The 19440-nt window shown below is 47.1% G+C and overlaps 1 protein-coding gene across 1 annotated transcript in view; it reads right to left on the bottom strand.

Annotated features, from left to right (window-relative positions):
• Positions 1-19440, bottom strand: part of GLI2 (GLI family zinc finger 2) — a 146934-nt gene that overhangs the window by 8359 nt on the left and 119135 nt on the right. Inside the window, exons 5-10 of the mRNA XM_009274982.2 lie at positions 18898-19099; positions 16397-16610; positions 14558-14671; positions 10988-11119; positions 7152-7301; positions 3277-3441 (exon numbers count right to left, since the gene is read on the bottom strand). Coding sequence (XP_009273257.1) covers positions 3277-3441; positions 7152-7301; positions 10988-11119; positions 14558-14671; positions 16397-16610; positions 18898-19099 — 977 coding nt within the window. The remainder of the gene's footprint in view (positions 1-3276; positions 3442-7151; positions 7302-10987; positions 11120-14557; positions 14672-16396; positions 16611-18897; positions 19100-19440) is intronic.

The following is a 19440-nucleotide window of genomic DNA, read 5'->3' as shown; positions in this document are numbered from 1 at the left end:
CTGCTGTTAAAACCTATTCTAAAGAACAGAACTCCCACCACACATGATAAAAAACCCTACATAAAACAGTTCAAGGATTGTTTATAAAGATCCTTTAGGCCCAGTAGTTCTGATTTTTCAGATTCCAGTAATTAGGGTAACATGATCACTGTTGCTTGGACAGCAGACACCCCACCTAACGAGGTACAACCATCCTCTTCATCAGGCCTCCCGCAACTGAACTGAGCACAACTGCTGTTTTGTTGGCATGCCTTCATATATCCCCTGGGTTATCCAGATTCTGACATCTAATGCAGTGTATGCTCTAGTGAAGTCAACAATTTAGATATCTCAGATGCCTCCCTCCTACTCCCATACACATACAACATGATACTCCTTAGGGTGGGAGAACTGGAGAACTCCCCAGGCACTCAGCAGAACTGAATTTCTGCATTTTACCCTTGTTTAGCTTGAATTGGAGGAAATGTCGCTCCGAGCCTTCGGCTGGCCGTGAACTCATGCCACTCTTTTGTGTATGCACTGGAGAGTGGTCATGGGATGAAAGCCCTTTTCCCAGAACTAACTTTGAAGGTATCCCCTGAAGGGATTCAAATAGTCACTGAAAGTTTAAAATGAAATCGTGCGTGTGACATTTCAACAATCAAACAAAAGCCAGTGTGGTAATATATCCCCAGCCTTGAACTTCGGCATGTTTGGACCATACACCTACAACTTGTCACACAATGACAGAGACAAATACAGGGAACCTGGAACTTCCTCCTTAGAGGAGACATGGATGACTAACTCTGAAACTGTGGTGTATCCCAAGTAAACACTGCAAGCAGAGGAAAATATTTAGTAGGTAGCTAGGAACCACAATAGAGTTACCAATGGGTAATGGGAAATATTCACAGCCACAAACTCCTGCATGCATCCATGTGGTTTTGTGAGCCAAGGTCTCAGTGCAGTTTGCTAACCCACTGGTCATGGCCACAGCTGGTTGCAGGACCCTTACCTGGGCCTGCTGCCCAATGCAATGAGCATGAGGGATGTCATCTGTTGCAAAGGATCATGTTGTATGTTCCTCAAAAAGAGGGTGTCAAATACATGGCCCAGAGAGCCATTATATGCAGCCTACAGATCTCCCACAAGTCTTGGGGCATGCTTGTGTTGCATCAAGGAGGGTTGAACAGCAGTTCAGGAGTGAGCATGATCGCAAAATTAAGAACATGCAGCGCCATGTAGTTCTCATAGGAAGGCTCAGCTGGTCTGGGGTAAATCCTCCACTAGTGGCTATGCTGCTTCTGCACCTGAGAAGGCTTTGGCACCCTCCAGGAGAAGCAACAGCAGGGGATAAAATCCCTATCTGTTATCTGAGTCTTTAATTTGTGTTGTCAGATGCAGCCTGTGCCAAGTGTCGGCATATTAGACCAGGGTCCACCATAGACAAGGAGTTGGATGCCTCTGCCCTACAGCCTCACCTTCTTGCACAATGTGAACCCAAAGGAGCAGACCTTCAAGCATGTCCAAGCCCTGCTCAGACGAAGTGAGGAGTCATCCCAGATCCAGTGCAGCTCCTGATCTGGATCACTTGGGAAACTGAACCCATCAAAGGAATGACATTTAATAATCCAGCCAAAGCCAAAATTCCACATGTAGGAACATGGGACACCAGCTGGCCCAAAAGAAAGGAAACTCTCGCCTGCCTAGGAAGGATCCTGGAAAAGCTCTAGGGATCTGAGCTCAAGTGATCTATGGGCAAAAAGTAGCTCACGTACTCCTTCAGTGTGCACAAACTGGACAGAGTGAGTCTGTATCCAGCACTGAAAGTTGTACCAGCAGTCTTGATCCATCCACATGAGAATCCTTAGGGATGGAAGAGAGATGCAAAATTGATTTAAGGACAGGAAAAAATGCTGCAGTAATGGGAATCTTCAGTGGTTTGATTGACTTATTTAGCTTATGAGAAAGAAGATGGAGAGTGACAACACTGTAGTGTTATGAGGTGGAAATAGCAACAATGAAAGGGACAGTGGGTCCAGCACTGGAGGAAGGCAGAGAAAGCATCCAGGGCTGGAAAACAAGCAATTTCTAATACCTGAAATGTAGGATTAAATCACATCTGCCTACCTTTCAGGGGAAGAAGCTTTAACAGAGAGCAAATGATGTTTTACTCCAACACCAGTTACTGGGAATGCAGGTTGCTGAGCAGACAAGACGTTGCATGTCTTGTTGGTCCCTCCTGGCCTCAAGGTTGGTGTAGCCTCAAACCTACCCCAAACTACCCAGTGCCAGTGCAGATATGGGTTAATTTTAACCTGTGTCCTGCTGGGGAAGTGGCTCACCGGTGAAGGACAATCCTGACATTTGGGTTCATACCCAAACCAATTCAAGTAACACTGGGATTCACGTCATTCATTGGGTCCATCTCAGCATCACACAGCACAGAAGGGCGTCCTAGACTTTACGTCCTTATTCTGACTCCAACAGAATCTCTGAAACCTACAGAGCTTTGGTTATCACTGACTGATATTATGCCAGAGATAGAAATACTCCCAACAAGCCCTTTGTAGACACAGCATCGCTTTAAAAAGCTGTCATCCGTGGCAATTGTGTTCCGTTCTCCAATAGTCTATATTTAACTGTTGCAAATTAGGCTACAGACTGAATTCTTCATGGCTGCAAACACTATTAGAACTTTGGAGTGTTGTTTTTTCTTCCCCTGTCAGCTAATTAGTGGTAATATAAATTTCAATCGTCGGCCGTGGTTGATTGCAACAGACCATCACATGCATTACAATAAAGGCAATTTCCTCTGCTCCCCAACTACTAATAGTGGGTCTTAATTAACCAAGGTTAACAAAGCATTGCATTGTGCTCTATCATTGTGCATCAAACGATGGAGGGAGTATTATTTCCAGAGCATCAGGATTCAGGGTAGCTGTTATACTACTGCAAGTCTGCTCCACAGTAATATTAAATACCACATGCACAACTGTACAATCCTATCTGTGCTATTAAAAATTATAAATTTGGAAAATGCTTGCTTTAATTTCGAAAGCCGATTAAAAAGTTTGCATACTTTAACATCTGTTTATGATTTCAAACATGGCTTTTATAAATATAAAGCTAACGTGGTCTGGCTCTCCAGCAAGATAAATCCCATTAAAAAATAAGAAAAACCTCTCATTACAGTAGGTTTCTTTTTACATGAGTCCAGCGTGTAAAGTGTATTTTTATTGTCAGCAAAATTAAAAAAAAAAGCCCTCCATTGAGCTGCGGTGAGCCCAGGCTTACCTCATTGGAATGCGTCCTGTTCTGGTGCTTGGCTCTGTCCGAGGCATTGGAAAAGGCTTTATTGCAGCCTTCGTGTTCACAGACATAGGGTTTTTCTCCAGTGTGGGACCTCAGGTGTGTCTTTAAGTTCTCCAGGCGGGAATAGGCTTTGGAGCAACCCTCAAACTAAAATAAAAAAACACAAGAGAAGTGATTAATTAACCAGAAAAATTTGATTTTCCCCCTGCCTAAAACCTTCTCATCTGTTTCTCATTCTTTCTTTTTTTCTTCCCTTTAAAGGGCTTGTGTTTTAGGGAACAACATCCACTTTGTTGGGAGAATTTGCTTCCTTAGGCAGGCTGAGAGTTTCAGCAGTGAGTCATATTTAAGGTGTTGCTCCTTGTTGGGTACCCACCTGACATTTTCAACAAAAGACTCTTTTTTCCAGCAGTGTTGAACACCCCTCCACTCCTCCTAGGGCTCTTTTAGACCCTCCTGGCATCCCTCTGCAGCTAACACACTCAGAAACGGAGGCCCTCTCCTTCCCACCCAGAGAACTGATGGCTTCTTGACAGTTTGACCAGCCTTGCCACTTCATTAGCACCAGTGCTGGAAAGGCCAGACTATTCTCTAACACACAAGCAGAAATCTAGCAAGCTTTGAAGTTTCCCAAATTACAGCTTGGGTCTACTCTCAGAGGATGCTGTGGTCAGGCCATCTGACATTACCAGTTTAAAAAAACCCCAAGACTCTCAATCTTGAAGACAGATGGATTTTTGGATGACAAAACAGGCCAGGAACCTTCCTCCTGGAAGGAAACCAGCTGCCCACACAACGAGAAGGAGCAGCTCGGGAGACATGGTGAGGCTTTGGGTGATGTAAGTCCTGCCACCCTCCATTCTGGCTGGGCTGGAGGCTTCTCCCTGCACCTGCCCTGTCTGCAGCATGGGAGGATTTCACCTCAAACCAAGGAGGCCGTCTTAAATGCGCTTTGACGAAACAAGTGGGAACTTACAAACACTGGAAGAAGTTTTAAGAAATGCAAAGCTCCCTTCCAAATTCTAGCTAAGTGCTGCACTCGCTGTTCAGCTGGGAGCATTGAAAAGCCCATGCTGCACTTCCTATGCAAGCACCTTAAAACACACTTTAAATTTCAACAAGCAGCCCCTCCTGTTGTAATGTATGCAAGTCGCAAGGTGTTGTATTTTAGTCAGATCACTTAAATGTGTCTACAAGTTTAGTCCAGATGTGACAGGACTTCACATTGCTATGTTTGAGGCTTGGCCAGTGAAGAAACTGGTGTCATAGCATGACAGGTCATGCCACAGCTCAGTGATTTCCCTGTGGGCAGCTGAGTGGTCCTATGTGTCCAGAGATCTGGCCTTTTTGGGCAGAGGCCAAAGGCAGCTGCATGCAATAGAAATGGTACCTGTCTCCTTGTGCTCCACGGGCACAGGACTCGCCTGCACTGCTAAGGAGTGAGGCAAACATGCAGCCCATGAAACCCACAAAGCACGTAGGCACAGGTTGATCCCATATAACATTGTTGTGATGGAAAAGAAGTTAGGGTTACTTAAGCTTCCCTTTAAGGTCTAGCATAGGGATGGTGGACATAAGGCAAACTTGCTCTGCTCTCTTGAGATATCCAGATCTCTTCAAGGACAGTAGGAGCACCCTGCAAGAGCCGATTCCTTCCACAGCTTTGTCGGGGTGGGATGGATCCAGTTCCCCTTCCTCAGACAACTTTCATTACTGCATTTGGCCCATAGAACATGCCACAACTCTGAGGTAGCACAGTATATCCCTTTCTTCTCTTGCCCTGTGCAAACAGTCCTTTAAAACTCAAGTCGCTTACGGTTATTGAAATACATCATTCCACTTGCTGGAAAACAAAGGGAACTCAGCACGAGGCAACTCATGTGTCCATTCTGGTTTTGCTGGATACTGACACAAAAATGCAGTTATTAAGAGCAAAAGTACCGAGGCCACATTTTCAAATAAGAGCTTCTCAGCAAAGCAGCCTGTGCATGTTCAAAGCAGTTGTTCCCACTCTCATGCGTGGATTTGATTATGTCGGTGGGAGTTCTGGCTGTCATCTGTTGAAATAATCCTTGACCAAATCCCATGCTGCAATTGGGCTCATCTGTAGCTTTATGTACACCACAAACTTCTTGTCTGAAACAAATGGTGCTTTGAAAAATCACTGCCAGACTTGGACAAGGAATGCTCTGCCACAGAAGGGCACCGTCTGCAGAGCTGCCATGTATCCCAGGCAATTGGAAACCGGTGGTACTCCAGTTCAGGGAGAGTTGGTGCAACATATCGCACATGGAGGGACTGCGGTTCTCCAGGAGGCAGAGGATGACTTGAGACTCAAACACACACAGCTTTGCCATTGCTCCAGTGCGACACACCGAGGCTTGAAAGAGGCAGGATTGTGCAGCGGTGCTTTTTCCTGCTCCATTACAGCACTGAAGAGGATGCAGTCCCTGCTGCTTTTGTCTTCTGAGTCCCTCTACCTGCAAGGGCAGGGCTAGACTTTCCCTCACTGCTCACTTTGTAGCACACCGACGATCAATATTCCTTGATACTTTTAAGGAAGATTGGTAAAGCACTAGAACTGGGCAAAGTGCTTTAGAAGATTAAAACAAAGGACATGGCCCTGTGCCCCGGGGAGCTTATACTCTAAATTAAATGAACACAGGGCTGGAAGATTGATAAAGGAGTCATGCAGCAAGCAAATCATACATATCCTAATATTTGTAAGCCGGAGCTGGGGCAGAGCCAGGGAGGGAGCAGGGCTGGAAGTGACTAATGGAGCAGAAGAGGAGCAAGATATGGGAGAAGGGCTCAGACATCTGCCGAGCAGAAAGAGAGACTCACCCCCGAGACTCTGGGGAGAAGAATGGTGTAATGCTGACAGTGGAGGAGGTATGAAAAACTGGCAGGAGGAGAAGACAAGGATGGACCTTCGGGAGGAAAAAGGGCTGAAGCATATGCGGAAAGAGATTGTGAATACCTCTCCTCTCCTACCAGTTGGCCACAGCCACTAAACTCCACAGCTCGCTTCTCTCACGTCCCCTGTCAGGCATCCTTGGCTGTCCCACGTCAGCCAGCGGTTCCGTGGGAGACTCCATGTGTGAGGGCAGATATGGGCTTTAACATCTCGAGGTTGAGGAGGAGGTGAGCCCAGCTCTTCCATGTGCTAGATAAGCCTGTACCCACAAGGCTGAGATACAAAATAGCACCCCATGCTCTTCTTCAGGCAGTGTTTAACACTAGGCACAGTGCTACTTGCATGCAGAAGGTCTGGGGACTGAGCTCCTCTTGGGGTTTAAGCACCCAAGGGTTGACTTCACCTCCCGATTAAGAGAGCAGAGGCAGGAGGTGTTGGCATAGGTCCCCAGGCTGGAAGGAGGCTTGTGTGCACACTTGGGTACATGGGTGAGGCAAACTTGCAGCCCTAGCAGCAGTACTGGGTGATGCTGAGTTAGACATGAACAGGGTTAGGCGGTTCCCCACAGTGTGGGCTTACTGGATTTCCTTCTTGGATGTAAGCAACTAAATTGGCTGGTTTTCCACCATAAATGACTTGTCCTGAGTCACTCTGGATCTCTGTGGCAGAGCTGAACCCATTTTCCCCAAGAAAATGCAGTTTTGCCCACTAACATCTTGACCACCCTCCTTGACCACTTGTCCTGTCCCCAGGGTGTAACCTGCAAGTAGCTATAACCTGGACAGAGAGCGCTGGACTGGCCCTGAGCTGGGTGCCAGCAGTACCCTAGGAGACTCCTGCTTGAAGCCATGCCTGTGTCTGCACATACATTTGCGTGACCACCAAAGTCCAGTGTCCCACTTGTCAAGCTGAGATGCACCACGTGTCCCTGCCAGCTCACCGTGCACTTGTGTGGCTTCTCTCCGGTGTGCCTTCGCATGTGCACCACCAACATGTACTGAGCCTTGAAGGGCTTCTGCTCCCGCGTGCAGTCCTGCCAGCGGCAGACAAACTCCTTCTTCTCCCCGTGGATGTGATCGTTGTTGATGTGCTGGTAGGAGAGAAGGGAGAAGCAGGTCACTCCTGGAAGAGCTGATGCCAGCAAAGCATGCATGGTGCTCCAAAAGCCAGCCATTACCTCCCCAGTGCTTGTGGTCAGGCATTGCACCTGGGTCCCAGGTGCACAGATAACACCAGGGACACGGGAGCCAGCTCTGCAGTCTGGTGTGTCCTGCAGGAGAAGGCGCACAGCACCCAGCACACTGGGCGCTGGGTCCAAAGCAGCTATAAACGGGAGGTTTGCAAAAGCAATGAAGACCCATGGTGCCAGGGAGAGAGAAGCCCTCTCAGTGTCTCCCGGGCTGCCTGATGCCACTGTTGGGAAGGATGACAGGGTCATTTTTGTCTCTGCCAAACCCTCCTGTGCTGCATTTACGCAGCTGGGACCCTTTCCTGGGGCGCTGCTGGAGGATGGGGGAGAGGAGGAGACAAGCCTCGGTTGGACTCGATGGTCTTAAGGGTCTTTTCCAACCTAAATGATTCTACGATTCTAAGCCTGCTTGCACGCCAGCCCATACGCAGGCCCTAAGACATCCACCTGCTGTTCAGCGCTGGCGGCTGGCAGGAAATGACAGCATCTGCGAGCTATGCGCCACGGAAAGCTCAGCGGCCTCAATTACTGCTAATTACTTGGGTCCGTAAAATCCTGCTCTGGGGTGTTGAGAAGCCAGACCCAGAATGGTGCCTTCATCCACGCTGGGAGGAAGACAAGGGTCGCTTTTTCCCAGCCCGGGGCAGATGAAGCCCTGTCGAAAATAAACAGAGCCGGAGACCAGCCCGTCGGCAGTGCTGTTCCCGCGGCAGCCTTGTCTCTCTGGAACGGGTCTTGCTGCCAAAAATGATGCCTGTCCTCGCTCCTGTGTTTTCAGCAGACATTCACTGACAGGAAATCCTAAAATAAACCACTTTGGGTTTGGGTTTTGTTTTTTTGCACTGAGATTTTTTTCCAGCCCGCGCCTTCATCCCCCCTGGCCAAGGCCAGGCACACATGTTGCGGCTTGGGATGAGAATTTCTCGGGGTGGCAGGGCAGCACGAGGACACAAAAACATGTTAAAACAGTCATCGGCCTTCATGGTCCCAGCTGAATCCAGCCCTGGCATTTTGTGTGCTGTGGCCTAATACTGGGAACAGGGACCTGCTGCTTGGGGCACCAGGTCTACCCAGGGGCAAGAGGAGGCACGTGGAACTCAGCTGGTCCCTCAGGCACCACGGGTAAACACCGAGAGCCAAAGCTGTGTGCCGGGAAGGTCGGGGGAGGTTGGGTTTGGGAGAGGTTTCAGATGGGTTTGGAGCTCAGCTGCCTACGGTTCTGTTTTTATAACATGGCATCAGTGTGAGATTTTAGCCTCAGATGGTGGAAATCTGGTGAACTCCCCAGGAGACCCATGGACACGCTAAACCACATCCAGACCAGACTGGGAAGATACGTCTCCTGGCTCTGTTTGTGTGGGAGTCTGACTTGCAACCAAGACTACGCACGGCAGTCCTAGGAGTGGGGGACTGGTGCACTGGCTCACCCATTTGGTCCTGCTTGGGCCAGAGGAAGACACATTTATGAGAGGGGGACTGTAGTGTCCCTTCAGGCTTATTAACTCACTGTCTGGGAAACATCTGCTTCCCATCACATGGAGGAGGAGAAGTTACACAACTCACCACACTTCAGCTACAGCTCCATAGCCCCCATCAAACCCCCACCTGGCTGGAGGCTTTGTTTGGGCTTCTCTCAAATAGTGAGTGTGACCTTCGAGGCTGGGAGCAGCAGTGGTGCTAGCAAAAATATGTCCTCACTCCTGCTGCTCCCTGTTGACACACACTTCTCCCACAAGCACATTACCCACTGTGTGTGGAGAATGGACCCTGCACGCCCGGGTACTTTGCTCTGCACACAAACTAGAGTTTTTCCATGCACGGTGGGATGCCACCTTCTCAGAAGCTGGCCCATGACATCTGTATTTCATTTGCATGTGTATTTTGGGCATCCCAAATCCACAACCCCATGTTTCTAGCAATCATAGTACAGAAGCCTCCGTTTTTATAACCTTTCAAATTTAGGACAATCTTGGACATTCCGTCAAATATTTTTCTTTGAGTTTTCTCTGGAAATAAATTGTGCTGAGCTGCCTGGATCTGCCCTGCACTTTGCTCTGGGCAGAGTTAAAGAGTTTTTCTTACGCCTGAGAGGGAAACGTACAAATACTGCCAGACAAATGTGAGCCCAGCCCATCTGACAGGGCTGCTGCGGTTTAACCCCAAAAAAGCAACACCCTGTGGCATGCAACGTGCAACCCATTAGGCACCTTATCACTCATTTGGCCCTGAAAACCATTTCCAAATCTGTCTGTACTCAAGGACTTGTTGCATTGAACCAGTGACTTCTGGCAGAGGCGGGCAGGTGCTAGCCTTAGATGGAAGAATAGCACATGCCTAAAATTATCATTTAGATTGTGGTCCCTCTGGGCTAAGATAATGGTTGTGTACAAAGCTTGGGGAAACAGAGACTGATGCCTACTTAGTGGCATCTAAACACGACTAAAATGAAGATATATAAAAAAGGATGAGAGCAGACATGAGCCCTCAGAAAGAGGGCTACACGTGAATCGCACACGGGTGGCCCCTGGCAGACTTGGAGCCAGGCTGAGGCAAGCAGCAAAAGGCTGAAGGGAAAGGAGAAGATAGCGGCTCCTGTCACAAAATTTGCTCAATCCAACATTTTGCTGCAAGCAGCAGGGTTGCTGGGGCTGGTGAATTCCCAGCTGTGGGCTGGCTTCAAACATATGGAGCTCACACCACGAAAGACCCAAAATGAGGACTGGGAGGGTGCTAAGCTGGGGGCAGGATGGGGCTGAGACACAGATCATGTCTGATTTCACAGGGACTTGCTCCAAGTTTGAGGGATTTGTTGACCCTAGAAGCCAAAGGAAACCAAACAGTGGATTCCCAGGTGAAGCAAAGCACACAAAAGGTTCTTCGAATTAATTAGAACTGAAAATCTGATTAATGACTTGGTTTGGGGATCCTTCAGAGAGCAGTTTTGACACTGGTTTGGGGACATCACTGTGATTACGGAAGCCCTATTTCCCAATTTTTAAAAAATCAACCCACTTTCTCTATTTCAGGCCCTGATGGAGACACTGGAGCATGTCTCCAAACTCTGGAAGTGCTCTGTTTTTGTGGGAGGGATGAGCTGAGCAGGTCAACAGCCCCTAAGTGATATGGCCCCACAGCTCATGCCACAGCAACATAAAAGGCTTTCATGGCCTGGACAAGGATTGAGGACAGTATGGATGATCCCTGACCCATAGCTGGTGTAGGTGTGTGGGGAGGCTCAGTGAATACGGCCAGGGAAGAGGGAAGGGCTCAGTCCCCTTCCCCATTTTCTGATCAGGTCGTCTACACGGAGCCTTCTGTCATTGGGTCGTGCACGAGGGAGACCGAAACTGCAGCCTCAGCAGCTGAGAAGAGAGCAACATCAAATAATCTATGAGAGGCTTCCTGCAGCTAAACTCCTCAGGGACCAGTGACCTGCTTTGGCAGTGTTTACACAGCGTATCTCTGATTTGCACCTTTAGTAGCTCCCAGAGTGAGCTCTGGATGTACAGCAGCTAGTGATAAAAAAGGAGGACAAATGCACAGAAACCCAAATTTATCGCCGGGGTTTCCTCCCAACCATTACTCACATGGACGAGCTGCTCTTGAGTGTCATATTCCTTTGTGCACCCTTCCCAGTGACAGTTCGTCTCATAAATAACCTCAGGCTCCTGTTTACATTCATCCTTATCTAGATCTTCTTTCAGGTCCGTCAGATGATCCTGCAACACACAACAGTGCATTGTATAAGGTGAACTTCTTTCACCTGAATTCCTCTGTCACTCATAGATTACAGGGCAGGTATCAACTGATCACAAAACCGTGCTCATTGTGGCAACATAACATCCTTGATTACTGTGAAATAATGAGTTACAGAGTTTTGGTAGAAATGGATCAGAGTTAATGACAAGACACAGAACACGCCGAAGCCATGGTTGCTGCGGTGGCTGGCTCCAGCCAGGTCATGGGCAGTCCCAGGAAAGGCTGGAGAAAGGAAAAGGCTGGCTTTTGACCTTTCGTCCTTTGCTGGAGCAAAACTTCCAATCTGGGGGGAGTGGGGAAATATCAGCATGAAGAAACCACAGAGCAGTCAGAGCCTAGTGGTTACCACACTCACCTGACATGGGTTGGGGAGGGGGTTTCCTGTTTTCTGCATCTTTCAATAGATGAGAATATTACGCCTAACCCTTACCCAAAGATTTAGACCTGCAGGGTGCTCCACAGGGACAAAGTGGTAAGTCCCAAAGCACTCCTCTGAGATCGGCAAATTTGGGAAGCTTGAGCAAGACCCCATGATGAGTGGTTTGCAAAGCAGAGCTCCAGGGGCTCTAGACTCATAAATGAGTTAGTTTAATGCTGGGCACGCTGTGAGCTCTCTCCTTAACTTCTCTGTCTAGCCAGCTCCTTAGTGCTAAATGAAGCACAGAAGGGTTTTTTTATGGCTGCTATGAGGATTAAAGCATCGACACCTACGCAATAGTGTAACATACAACATAATTAGTACAATCCAGAGGTAAGGACAACTGTGGCTTCTGTGTGCGTCAGACACTTGTGCTACAGACAAGGCAATCAACAGCCAATACTGACTTGGGAATTTAGCAATACAAAACCCTGCAGGTTTTGACCCCCTTGATTTCCTTTCCTCTCAATTACTACTACTGCCCAGCGCAGAGCATCCCGCCTCCAGGGCAGCTTTAAACAGGAGCATCTGGGGTGACTGACCACATCAGATGCTGTTCCTCATGATCTGGTGCTCCAGTTGGCCCCATAACCGTGTACACACAGCCAGACCTGTCTCAAACTGCCTCTGACCTGCCCAAATGGACCTATCTGTCTGCCATCTCCTTCCTCACCAACACCTTCGCAATGCCTACTGAGAGACTGCAATGATTAATGACTTAATGGCATTATATGGCTTGGAAAGTGAGATGTACTGTACGAAAGTTCAACAATTTTCATTAACTAGCTCATGACATACATGCCAGCTGTGACTTTTCAATTCAAAAGTTTAGATATGGAGAGGAAGAGATTTGTTTTAATTAGCTCTTAATTTAAAAAAAAAATACTGTAAGGTGGCTCTTGGGACAGGAAACTAGTAATTTACAGAAAGACTTCTGGAGATTCAAACTATATCAGAGCCCAGAGCAATAGTCTGAGAAAGTTCAAACAGCAGCTTCTTTTTCCTGCGATTCCTATTTGGTTGAGCTGTGAAAACTATTTTTATTGAAACACTTCTCTCCATGCAAAGTGTGGTCTCTGGAAAAGTGAAATTTTCTACTAAAAATCTTATTTTGCCAAAATTTTTATACTTTCTTTTGGAAAAATGGAACTTAAACCATTTTAATCTGTTGAAGAGGATTGACTAGTTTCATTTCTGGCTAATTCAACGTTAATCTGAATCTGTACTGGAGCCATTGTGGTATCATAAAAGCACAGTAACTCAGGTCCTTCATGCCTGGCGCTCTACTGTGTCCCACAAATCTTGTCCAGATTGCATTTTTTATAGCGCAAGCCATCATGGGAGATACTGTCTGGCCAAGGATTTTAAACACCCAAACCACAACTCACATGAGGCATTTCCAGTACAGCATTTCCAAAACAAAACACACGCATGCTTTTTTTGGGATGGCTAAGCTTCATACTATGCAAAAAAATGTATCAGTCAATAATTAACTGACTGTAACTCAACTTTTCAGCAGTCTCCTGCAGAACAGGAATCCCCAAATTTAACAAGTTGCTGTCGCTTAGACCAACTGAAGCGGAGACGCCCACTACGTTCGGTGTTTTAACCGGCTCTCCTTGCCAAGAATGGGCTGTTTTTTACAAGGTACTTTCCAGTAATCTCCCAGTCAATACTGAAACGCTGCAAGACGTGATGCCTACATTTCCCTTGGGGTATTACTTCCCAGATCTCCTCATTAGGAACTATTAGACAACCAGCATGCATTTTCCTTCTCTTAATTTCACCTTGCTATTCTAATCAAGCCTCCTTGCACCACTTTAAGTGATTCTCCCCCTTCTTTCCGTGCTTATTTCACATAAGGCTCATTGGATGAAACTCTGGGGCAGGGCTGCAGGGTTGAGCCAGGCTAATGCTACCCAAGCACTACCTGCTGCTGGGTGCACACCTCCTCAAATTGGAGCAGAGAATGGAGGATGACAGCCATCAAGCAAGCAGCTGTCTGTCCCACAGCTCCTCTGCTACAAATGCTTAAGAAAGCAGATGATGGCTTTCAGATCCTTTTTCATTTGCTGCAAGAAATAAACACATGGTCCTATTAGCCCGGGTGGTGGCCAGATTGGTTTTTCAGGGCATGTGCTTTTGCAGCAGCGTGTAGATGCGCTCCTAAACTCAAAGCTCTGGAGAGATGCCTCTTTGCCCTAATCGTGCTGACTACAGCATGTTTATCTTTCCCTGATATGCTATCTTCATCAATTTTACCAGCCCCCTGATGACTGCACACGTTGCTGTCCCCATGCATCATGCTGAGACCTGCTTCTGAACCAGGGCAGAAGGAGAAATTTGTCATCAACTCTTCCATTCGCTTGACAATAACACGGCCTAATATTTCATGAAAATGAAGTGCCCAGAGCACTCCTGATAGTTTACAGTTGTGATAAAGGACGGTCAGATGGATACTGTCAGCCATTAAACAGTTTGCAATCACAGAGCTCCGGAAAGAAAGCAAAGGCCTTTGGGCCCTTCTTGGTGTCAAATGTTGTGTCACCAGTGTAAAGGATGTTTCTAGGAGCAAATCCTCGTTGAATCAAGAAGTCGTCCTTTTTTTGCAAGCTTTCTACCTACATGCAAGATTCCCTCGTAATCTATGTTTGCTCTGAGACACTAATGCTGCTTGCTTTGCAGCACAGAAAACTCAGATATCATTTTTAAATTTATCACTCTTGAAATATTCCCTCTCTCCTTTTTTTCTATCCAAGCACAGCAACAGCAAGCTGAATCCCAGGCACCCATCAAATGCTTCACTCAGTCACTGCAGCTCTGCCCTGTACCTTGCTGGGCTTCATGCTCCAAGAGACACCCACCTGCCTGGCAGACTTTGATGCCTTGCTCCCAGCTGCAGCAAAAGGTTCCCAAAGACAACGAGACCCAGCAGCTCGCTGCCTCGGCCCCACAACACATGTTGCACCAAAAAGGTTACCTGTGTGGTTGGGGATGCTGGGGGCAAGCCCTCGACTTCAGTCTTGACTTTGCTGCGCTTGTTAATTACTGGATTGACTGTGCTGCTCACGGCCGACTCGCTGCTCTGCTTGCTCTAGGAAAGAAAACCAGGCAAGATATGGCACCGGGGTTTGGGACGAGAGACAGACTGCAGCCCACCTCCTCATTAAAAGTTAACTAAAAAATCAGTCAAGGTTGAACTTCAGGAGTGGCTGGGACAAGGGGGAAAGAAAACCAGGCAAGATATGGCACCGGGGTTTGGGACGAGAGACAGACTGCAGCCCACCTCCTCATTAAAAGTTAACTAAAAAATCAGTCAAGGTGGGGACAACGGGGTATTGGCCTGCTGGCCATAATTGCCGTGTGGGCTTGTGCAAGGCAGAGAGATGGAAGAGAGGGAAGAATCAAGGACAGTGTCAGCTTCTGCAGGCTCACCAGTAAGCTTGGCCTCGCCGCTGCTGCTCCGTTTCAGAGCAATCCAGTCCCTGTCAAAGCCATCAAAACCTTATGCAACCCCCACCCAAGCCACGAATTTATTTCTCAATGTGATGAAATGATTTGTTGAGAAAATGAATTCCTGGGGGAGCGGGGGGCTCTGGTTACATGCGAGGGCTCCGGCGTGCTGGGTGCATGAAAGGCTATGTGTATATTTTGCTAAGCTCTTAAAAATGAGAACAACTTCAGGACAAAAAACATCCCATTGTATGTGCATAAAACTGGAACATCAACGTTTTAAATACACTCTTGCTAATTGCTCAAGATTGGTCCTGCAAGTTATTAAACAGAGGCATAACTCCTGCCAGCCACGTTATTTTGGTAGCCAGTTTGTGAGAAGAAAACAAAACCAATCAATCAAATAACCTTCAATAACAAACAGAGTTTGCAGCACAGCAGCCTGAGAAACCCTAAAACAATAAACCAGTCTGAAAAGTTCAGTGTGATACAACTAAAACAACAATTTGAAATGGGTGTGAAATGAGGTGAAATAAGTCTTTGGGGAGAAAAGCAACTGCAATTTAAACTTCCAAGGAATGAAAATGGGAAGGAAAAATGATTAAAAATGTGCTAGACACATTCACTAAACCTGTGCATATGGAGGGCTTGTGCACACATGCATGCGCCTGTGTGAACTCACAGGTATTTGCAAGGACACATTTGAGGTGTGGGATTTCATACAGATCATGACATTCCTAGTTTTCACAATCTGGCCCCTGGTTTTGCAAACCTTAACAGTAAAAATCAACAGCAGGGATACCCCGAGAGATAAAGCTACTGAAAAAGAAGGAACAATAAGTAAAACGGCTAGATGTCCTAGGTAGGATGCACTTATTTGTTAAAGGGAAAGGAATAAGGTGTTTTAAGACTATTGGCATGGTTCACGTGAGTAGAAAAAAGGGAGGGATTGGTGAAGGAACGGATGAAGCTTGGTTCACAGTGCTCAGGTGCTTATCTGGCAAAACACTACAGCATGTGCTGAATTCCCTCGATTTCAATAGCACATAACGTGTTCAAGGAGATTTGCTGCCTGAGATGACCCTGCATCTCATGTTCAATGCTCTGATGGATCAAGGCCTTTGGTTCCTGCATGGGGACATACGTGTGTATGCAAGGAAAGGAGGTGGGCACAAAATTTGGCTGTGACTAGTCCAGAAACGCTTTGCCAGGAGGAAGAAAAAGCAACATAAAGGGAGAGCGTGAGTAAAAAGAGGGTGGGTAAAACTCCCACAGCCACCATGAAGGGTAGCACTCATCCTATGGAGAACGTGCCTCCATTTCCCCGTGTGCCATGCATGGAGAGAGCTAGGATGGCCATCCCTACCTGGCTGGAGTCAGAGATGCAGTTGCTGTTGCTGCTGATCTGTGCCGGTGGTGGGTTGACAGAGATGACTGCCATGTGCTGCCGTGGGGGGAAGGTCGGGGACGGCTGGATCAGGGGAGGAGTGTGTCCGAAGGCTGAGCTCAGGCCTCTCTGCTGGGTCAGGATCTGCTGGTACGTCATGGGGTTAATGGGGTGAGGGAAGCTGAATGCTGGGCTGCAGCAATAGGAGGAGAAAAAATGACGAGGAGTTATTTTAAACAATATTTATCACATTGGCTAGCGACTGATTCAAGTTTGGCTTCCTGGAGGCTCCAGGAGACAGGCTGCAAAGCCCCAGCTAGATGCCTTCAATGCCACGATAAACCTGACAGCCTGCTTTACTGCAAAGACAGGATTTGTCTTGTGTGTGCCTCAGCAAACTTGTGAATCATTTCGACCCACGTATCAGACTGATTGTAATTTCTTTGCTTCCTATGTTTAAAAAAAACCAAAGCCCTTGGCAGGGAGTGCTGAAGAGGATGGGACTTGGCCACATCTGGCTTTCAGCCCCCAAGGCTCCTGGGTTTTCCCAGGCAGACCTATTCTGCAGACTGGCAACCTTGGAATTATGCTACCCTGGATATAAAAAACCAGCATCACCTGGCTCACCTGGCACAGATCACAGCAAGGATGAATAACTATCAATTTAACATAGTCCAAAACCGTGCAATTTACTCTGCGTTCAGGTGAGGGGCGTGCTGGCTCAGGGAACTGCTGAAGTATGTCACCCTTCATATGTAGGTCACTGGTTCAGCTCCAATCTAGGTCAGCAGTGACCAAAACACCATCAGCTCCTGGCTGCTTGGGTGCTAACTGGGGGCAACAGGTCCGAGCCAGGATGCAGCAGTTGACAGCATTAAAAATGAAGCTCTGCTTTTGGAAAGAAGGGCTTCACTCCCAGGGGTGAGGCCCCTCGGCAGAGATGGAGAAGCACGGGAGATGCTCTGCTCCCTGTACTCTAGGCAGGTGATGCACAAACCGTAGACTCTCAGCCCAAAAATTGATTAGTTGACACCTTTAAAAGGTGGCTGTCCTGAACCTTTACCCTCACGGTATTTTCTCTCACATCACTAAAACTGCCTATGGTGTCACTGCTCAGAGAACGGGGCCATAATTAACCACACTCTTCATTTCCAATTTTCCTTTTAGAGAAAATATTTATTGCTGGTGACCATACAATTAGTATTTCTGTTCCAAACCAGTTAATGACAACCTGACCAAAAGAATAAAGGGCAAAAATCACTACAGTGTAAAAGAGCTCTGGGAGTTAAATACATGCTGCAGCAAATGAGGTGCGATGACAGGGTGCTGTACAGCTTTGTTATGTTACAGCAAAGTCCAAAATGACTTTCTGAAGTGCTACTAGGATCTGGGTCTGAGCGGGTGAGAAAGAATTTCATTCCTGCCACTAAGACACTGTTAAAATAATAATAAAAAAGTCTTTTCACCCCAAATTGCTGGCAGTTATCCTGTTTACCCATTTTACAATTCCTGACATTCAAGATACACCTTTAGAACACCGAGAAGAGTTTCCAATTCAGTATTATTACTTGATTATTCCCTCGGAGGCCAACAACTGACCATTAGGTAAGACTGATCCGTTGAAAATACCAGATGCTACCCTCAAAAGCTTAAAATCTGAGCATAAGATGAGATGCTACAGGTATGCCCAGTTAAAGACAACAGATGACAAGACTAGAAAAATATGATTACCAGACAAGGAGTTGCTGTTTGTTTAAGTTAGCATTATGTTTGATTCTACAGTCAATTTCTAAATGATGCTGCCGGATAAAGTAACTGATAAAATTAATGTTACAGTTACTAATGGCAATGTCTCTGTTTTCCCCTACAAATTTTAGGAGTGCATGATCTTTATAAACCCTTGCTTTGCAACATCAGTGTTAATTAGAACTAACATTTTTAACAGTTAAGTAATAAAAAGAATAATAACATTGTGAAACTTGGGTGAAGCAATCATGGCAGGAATTGACAACAGAGAGCTGCCTAGTGTAAGTGCTTTTTAATTAAGGTTTGAGCAAAACTTTACTCAAGGGCTTAGATTTTGTTTTAAATATGTTTTTAGAATTAGGCTCTTAAATCTGCCCAGGCAACATTTTTTTTAAGGATGTGGACCAATAATTTGGAGAATACTTTGGGGCAATCTCTTAATCAGTCCAACCGCGCACAATGAGCATTTTTTAGACAAATTTATTCTCTGTTTCTGCTTGCAGGGAGGCACGATCATACTGGAAATACTGGAAATCTGGTAACCAATAATCCCAATCCAGCGCACACCCCCCCCCCATATGCAATGAAGTACCATTCCACAGGCAAAAACAGATGAGGGCTTTGATTTAATACACTACACAGCCCCAGTGCACAAAAGCAGAGGTTGTGAGGAAGTGAAGGTCCTTTTGGGGGGACGGTTACACAGATGAACAGAGCTGGTCCCAAAGCTTTACCTGATTGTCCCAGCAGATAAATGGCCATAGGAGCCACTTGCCGCTGAACTGCTTCTGGAGTTGTTGATATATGCCACGAGAGAGTTTGGGGAGGTCCTGATCATCGTCTGGAGATCAATGCTGGCATCAGACAGCGGGGAGATAGACAGGGCTCGTTTTCGGCTTAATCTCGGAGTCACGCGTGGGCTCGAAAACCGGGACACTGTAGGAAAGACAGACTTTGTCAGACAAAACCAGTGGGCTGCTCCCTTCCTGCGGTGGGGCAGGAGGTGCTGAGACCTGCTGTAGTCGTGACTGCTGTGGGATGTTCAGGAGCTGGGAGCAGCGCAGGGACCAGCTACACTTTGACGGGAGGTTTCCTCTCTGCTGGGTGCTGAGTGACATGGGTCAGGCAGCACTGCGAACGCCCGCTTGCTTTGCCCTCCTCGGGGGATAAACAAGCCTGTCCATCACCCCCTTTCATCGGCACTAAATTAACTTAAAATTCAAAGGGAAAAGGCCCCGCAAGGTTTCCGTGAGCGCAGCTGTCCCCGTTGACTCGGT

This window comes from Aptenodytes forsteri, unplaced genomic scaffold (genome assembly GCF_000699145.1).
Source record: "Aptenodytes forsteri isolate BGI_AS27 unplaced genomic scaffold, ASM69914v1 Scaffold255, whole genome shotgun sequence".
In the NCBI taxonomy this organism is placed as follows: Eukaryota; Metazoa; Chordata; class Aves; order Sphenisciformes; family Spheniscidae; genus Aptenodytes; species Aptenodytes forsteri.
The sequence above is the reverse complement of the archived record's forward strand: the minus strand, read 5'-3'. Positions and strand labels throughout refer to the sequence as shown.